This window comes from Diadema setosum, chromosome 8 (assembly GCF_964275005.1).
Source record: "Diadema setosum chromosome 8, eeDiaSeto1, whole genome shotgun sequence".
Classification (NCBI taxonomy): domain Eukaryota; kingdom Metazoa; phylum Echinodermata; class Echinoidea; order Diadematoida; family Diadematidae; genus Diadema; species Diadema setosum.
Genome location: NC_092692.1, coordinates 39,271,563 through 39,277,944, shown reverse-complemented (window position 1 = coordinate 39,277,944; position 6,382 = coordinate 39,271,563). Strand labels below are relative to the sequence as shown.

Below are 6,382 nucleotides of genomic sequence, written 5' to 3'. Positions count from 1 at the left end.
TCGTGACACCGTATGTATTCCTTTGATTGATGACGCTTGATTGGCAACACACCATCCTGACTCCCACTTGATTTCCTTTTCAAAGTGTCAGCTACAAATACGATTCAGTTGCTCCATGGAATTTTCTCCTTTGAAAGTTACAAATCTACAATGTAGTAGCTTGAATATGTTTTAAACTGTAGAAGCACCATCTGTCAGAGCAGGCAAGTTTAGCAATGCCTGCAAGACTTTTCCTTTGGTGTCATCAAAATGATTTAATAACACTGGATAAAACTGTTCAGATTCACCATCAGTGGAGCCATCAGTTGCCAAACTGACAGCCGAATTTTGAGCCGCCTCAGCAGTCACGGCAGCTGTATTCTTGCTCATTACATTGATCATCGCTAAATTGTTGGTCCTAGCAGAGGCATACTTAGTAGTGTAATACATGTATAACCAGATTTCTCCAGTTATTGTGTGGGATCTTTTTTGGGTATGTTCACGGTAGTCCCGTTTATACATGTATTTTGAATGATATTTCACCTTTGACATTGTTCAGGGGTTCAGAATAAAAAAACAAGTCAAAAGACAATGCAAAGCACGGCCTTCTTCCTCCAATGTTTTGATGAGGTCATCACTGTCTGTACTGCTTACACCAACATGTCGCATCCACGATTTAGCTGGCTTGCTACACGTGCAAGCGAATTAGGCCACCGGTCCCACACGTGCGCACAACCCTACACAACTTTTGGTTGTCCGATCTCGACTAAGTGACTATGGATCTAAAACAGAGCAGCGCGCATCTTTTGTACAGGCAGTTTTATTTCAGATCCAAAGTCGTTACATTGTTCAATGTCAACCAAAAGCCATAGACATAGCAGTCCCAAGCATAGTCTAAATACTTGTAGTACTGGCCAGCTTGTTTTGAGCAATGTTTCAACATTCAGATTTGTTTGAAAGTCACACTTCTGAATGTTTGTTTTGTTTGTCGGTTTGTTTGTTTTTTCGCAATTATCGTCATAATGAGATTAGAAGACCACAAAGGGCAAAATTAGCAACTTGTGAAAATATCAGCATATACAGTATTCAGGTAATATGCTTACTGAGTATTAAATGATACGCCAAATACCGTGGTGTTCTGGAACAACTTGAATAGGGCTTGTCGTGATTTTATTGACTTATCAAAGCCACAGAAACAATCGGTGCACAGATTGTATTACACATATTGTAAGAGCAAATCTTTCATAAAATTAGAAACTACTCGACAAGACAAGATAATGGTGCTTGTAAATGTGGTCATCTGCATCTGCATGTACAAAGGAATTCACACATATTTTCACACACTTGTATTAAACACATTTGTTGGCAGATGCGTGGAAAAGTGGTCCCTTGGTGTATATTTGTGCTACTCATTTAAAGCAGGACGTGTTGTATCGACATATTAGCATTGTTATTGGTTTATAGCAAAAGTAACTACAGTACAGTATTGCTATCTTGCATTGAATAATAAGAATAATACAGTGTAGCTAGTTTTTATTTAGTGCATTTCACACTTAGTTAAGTATCTCAATGCACTTTACAGACTACAGGCTGTATTATAACCCTGGTCACTGGATACATTATTTCCAACCAGCACTGACAGTGCTCACTCTCCACTCCCTGGGGAGCATTCCAGCCAGTCACGGCCATTTACAGGCGTGCACATGCCGATCAACCAACCTAAGCTTTCTCATCATACCCCTAGGTGGAGAGCAGCAATGTGGACAAAGTGCCGTGCTGAAGGGCAAGCATGTCGGGCTTGGCATGGGCGGGGCTCAAACCCATGAACCATACCACGCTCATGTCATTCAAAGATGACACTCTTATCCACGACACACCTCCACAACAAAAATTGCCTGTTGTATTGGTATCATTGTCCCCAGCCTCTTGCAGTAGATAAGCTAACATCTACATCGAATGTGAAAAAAAAAAAGCACACAGAGATGTCGGATAAATGATTTACAGACTAAAGTAATGTACTGACAAATGCACACTTAAACTGGTAGGTCCTTACTTGTTGTTTTCATTTTACATGTAAGACTATCCCAGCCTTTCTGTACATGGCAAGAAGAAAAGTTCATGATGAAATCATGACACTTTGTAACAGATTTGGTCTGTATGCTGAGGGATGTATGTTAACAAAACTACAAGGAAAATGATGAATGTCAATAAATGATCATCACTATACTACTACCAACATAATACTATGTGTGATGCTTAATACGATTTTAAAATTGGTTTTTAAATGTTGGTTAATTGGTGAAATGGTTGAATGCTGCATGTGAAATACCACCATGAAAGCCAGATAAGATTGCTGATCATTGGTTATCCAATCAATAGGATTTCAATTTTTTTTTTTTTTAAAGTTCAAGCTGTCACATGATTTGCTCCACTTCTAAAAGAACTACTGTACCTATGATTTGCAGAGGAAAATGTGCTATTCATACACGTAACTAGTTCACAATTCTGCCAGCCTCTGTGTGGAGATACATTATATTGACTCCAATGAAGTTCTCAATCTTATCTAGACCAAAGTGAACATGTATAACTTTTATACTATAAAGTGAAGTACACTGCATTAATCACAGGCCCTTTGCATACGTACAGTGCACTCCTGTTATAATGAACATGGTTATAAGGAAATTTTGATTACAGCAAAGTAAAAATTCAGGCCGCAACTTAATCCATCTATGTATTTTTATTGTTTATTTGTTAGGTTATAAGAAAAAATAAAGACATAACGAAAGAAAACTGCCGGTCCCGAGGACTTCGCTAAAACAGGAGTCCACTGTACATACGTGTACATGTAACTAGTTCACATATCTGTCAGCCTCTGCATGGAGATACATTATATTGACTCACAATGAAGTTCTTGATTTTATCTGAACCAAACTAATATATAACTTTTATACATGTACTATAAAGGGAAGGACATTGCATCAATCTCATGCCCTTTACATACATACAGACTAACCACACAAAGATCTCCCATGATATGCAATTCCCAGGTGGGCAGCATCCAGGGACAAATATATTTCAGAACATCATATCTTTCTCTCACTTGATAATATCAATATGTATATGACATTTCTTGGTCTCAAACCATGTACTAGATATCCATTTATCAATATATACAAAAAGATACAACCTTAGGTCAAATGTCTTCAGTTTTCAATCATACTTATAAAGTAATACTCATAAAGTAAATCACATGCAGTGACAAGCACACAATCTATCCAAAATACAGATGTCTACATTTGATCTTTGCACATACTATAGAAATATCTGGTCCATTATTATCAGCTTTTGACACTAGAATAACTTTGTTCAATGTAATTATTCTCACGTTAAGTTGTTTATTGAAACTGATATACAAATTGTCATTCATGGACAAAAATAAATACATGTACATGTACAATGTAAGTGTTTTGAGTAGTAGCCATGATAAGAATAATGGGCATACATGTATACTTGGGTGGGACCCCATGGCAATTAATCAAAACGCTGAATAATTGGTATTCATTTACGTCCATGAAGGGCAATCTGTCTATCAGTTGCACAAAGAGTAACTTCGATAATGAGATACTGTAAAAGTGTAATTTTTCGCGCTCGGCTGGGTAAAAATTAATTTTATGTGTTTTTAATTCCATGGAATCAAAACATTTAATCAGTGGAACATATGATGTGCAAATATATTTGCATGTTCTTATTTTCTTGCTGGCTTTTGGTTGTGCAGAATGCGAGAAAAATTTCCACTTTTACAGTAATTGTTCCTGCTGGACAGTAATGCTATACCATACAGAGCATAGCTGGCAGTATATATCAGTCTTTACCTACTCTTTTCTAATTATCATCAAACAATACTCTCTTTCTCTCTCACTGGACGGCTGGTAGAAGGATGACATGGTCAAGACTCTTGGCGGTGGGTCTCGGGGATAAACTGTCTATGCCGTATATTTCACAAATTAGATTAGTAGATTAATTTGTGAGTGGTTGAATTCGCAATTGAGAATTACAGTAGCGGGTGAGAAATAAGGATTTTTCCCTTTCCAAAAGAAAACAAAGATTCATGAGATCAGGTTTGGTAAGTTCAGAAATCATCCATTAAAAAGAATCAAAGCTTAACCCAGATCCATCAACACAAACCCGAAGCAAACAATTCCCCTCTTTAAAAAAAGAAGAAGAAGAAGAAGGAAAAAAAAAAAAGAAAGGCAAGCCTGAAGGACCAAGTCTTTGGCTGTGATGAGTTAAATTAGAGATTTGAGGACAAGCCCTGCAGTCATTCTTTGCCTAATGGGGAGTGCCGTAAAAAATGATGAAGGGTTACAGCTCAGGGACCAAGTCTTGTCTAATAAGGTCCATCACAAATGACACCAATCCCAATTCCATTCACCAAATCTCACACAAACTCGGAGTTCCCCACCCACAGACCAAGCCCTGTGCTCTACGCTGTTCCAATGTGAGACAAAAGGATTGTCAAGTCCTGTACGCTAGCTCTTCTGAGAAATGAGTTGCATCAGAAGCGGTAAATGCACAAGAATCCCTCTAGACCAGGCTGTAGGTATGATTTTCTTTTTCTTCTTTTGTTCTATTTTGTTTTGATTCAGACAAAACATGAGTGAGAACCCTCTGGACTGGGTCTTGGGTGCAATGAGTTCCAAGTCGAGTGGACTATCATGAAAGTCTCTTGCACAAGTTCTGACCGGTGATGGTCCTATCTTGGGGCCTAGTCTTGTCTTCCAGCCTTCAACATTAGTAATGATCCTCCTGGTAGTCTTCCAGTCCATCACTTTCAAACTGGAGAAGAAAAAAAACCATCAAAACATTGTGGCCAGACAGTTTTGACGATGATACCATTGATCAATGAAAATGTATTCTTGTCTTAATCTATACCTCTAGCACCATAATACATTAATACACCTCACCATTTAAACATGGAAAATGGATATGAACACAAATGAACATAGCCTTATGCCTTTGAAATAATAAAAAAAAAACAAGACTAGCAGACTTTTCTAATGATCTGCAAGACACTATAGCATGTACAAATTTTCAAACAGCACCAACAACAAAAGAACAAACAAAAACACACACGAGCAACAGGCAAAAAGTAAAACTGTATGATCATTTTAAACCATCATTAACATTGTGACATTCCCCTGCATATTAAATTACAACAAAATTTATTATCATAATTCAAATTACAATGCTTACCAAGTTCTGGTAAATAAAGGTCTGAATGAATGACAAGGACTTACACTTATCTTGTACATAAAATTTGCCCCATAACGTGAATAAAGAAGTTAATTATGCCCATACACACATACAGTAGTCATAAACACAATTATTTGTTTGACAGGAATTGGATAAAATTCAACTTTGATGCTTCATCATTTGGTTAAAAAGAAGCTTGAAACTTCAAATGATACCACACGACACATCTTACATAATACTGACATCACTTACATCGGATAATTCTGGAAAGACGTCTTTGATGATAATATCCAGCAGGGTGTAGGAAAGCTGGAGGGTAGTAGAAAGGAAGAGTGAACTCGGCTGATAAGGTTGGCCTTTACTGTCTTTTTTGTTTTTTGTTTTTTTCATAAATTGCCATTGAACTGCAAAAATAATGCATGAATATAAAAAAACATAACAGGCAAAAAACAATGTACTAAAATATTTCTCTCTCTTAAAAAAATAAAAAAATAAATAAAAAAATAACTAGAGAAGCACTCTGAGAGCGCAGACCTCCGCCAAGCATGCAGCTCATTTCCACCACTGATCTTGTTCTTCCATAGAGATATCAGTGATTTCCCCCCATACGTACTTATAGCATTGTGTGCTGAAAGTTGCCCGATTTCCCAATATAGAAGCCTTTGTTACGTCATAAAACCTCAGCTGAACGGCGCGCCTCACCCTGGCAGAAACTAGAGCAGGCACTTTAGTGCGCACATGCAAGCCTCAAATATGCGCAGCCTGAACTCCTAAGTTCATTGACCCTACCTGCCAAAATATAAAAAATCCTTCATAAATTTCCCCAAAATTGTCGGATCCCTACCAAAATTTAATCATCTGTTAATTGTATCATTTTAAACCTTTCCTGCAAGTTTCATCTAAATCTGTTAACTAATTTTTGAGTTATTTTGCACACGAACAAACTAACTAACAAACAAACAAACCAACGGTAACGAAAACATAACCTCCTCCCTTGGCGGAGATAATAATAATAAAGCCATGCCAGCATTGGATCAAATGCATCTACAGGTATAGTTACTACTTGTAAGTCTAGCACGCTGCACAGGCCATGATGTAGGGATATCTGGGGCATAACAACGTGCTAGTATAGCACTTCAAATGCAAAACC

At 37.4% G+C, this 6,382-nt stretch overlaps 1 protein-coding gene across 1 annotated transcript in view; it reads right to left on the bottom strand.

Moving 5' to 3' along the window:
* Positions 1 to 4,770: 4,770 nt before the first annotated feature.
* LOC140232260 (sorting nexin-14-like) overlaps positions 4,771 to 6,382 on the bottom strand; it is a 56,324-nt gene continuing 54,712 nt past the window's right edge. The window contains exons 31-32 of the mRNA XM_072312393.1: positions 5,485 to 5,541; positions 4,771 to 4,815 (exon numbers count right to left, since the gene is read on the bottom strand). Of these exons, the coding sequence (XP_072168494.1) occupies positions 4,771 to 4,815; positions 5,485 to 5,541 (102 nt within the window). The remainder of the gene's footprint in view (positions 4,816 to 5,484; positions 5,542 to 6,382) is intronic.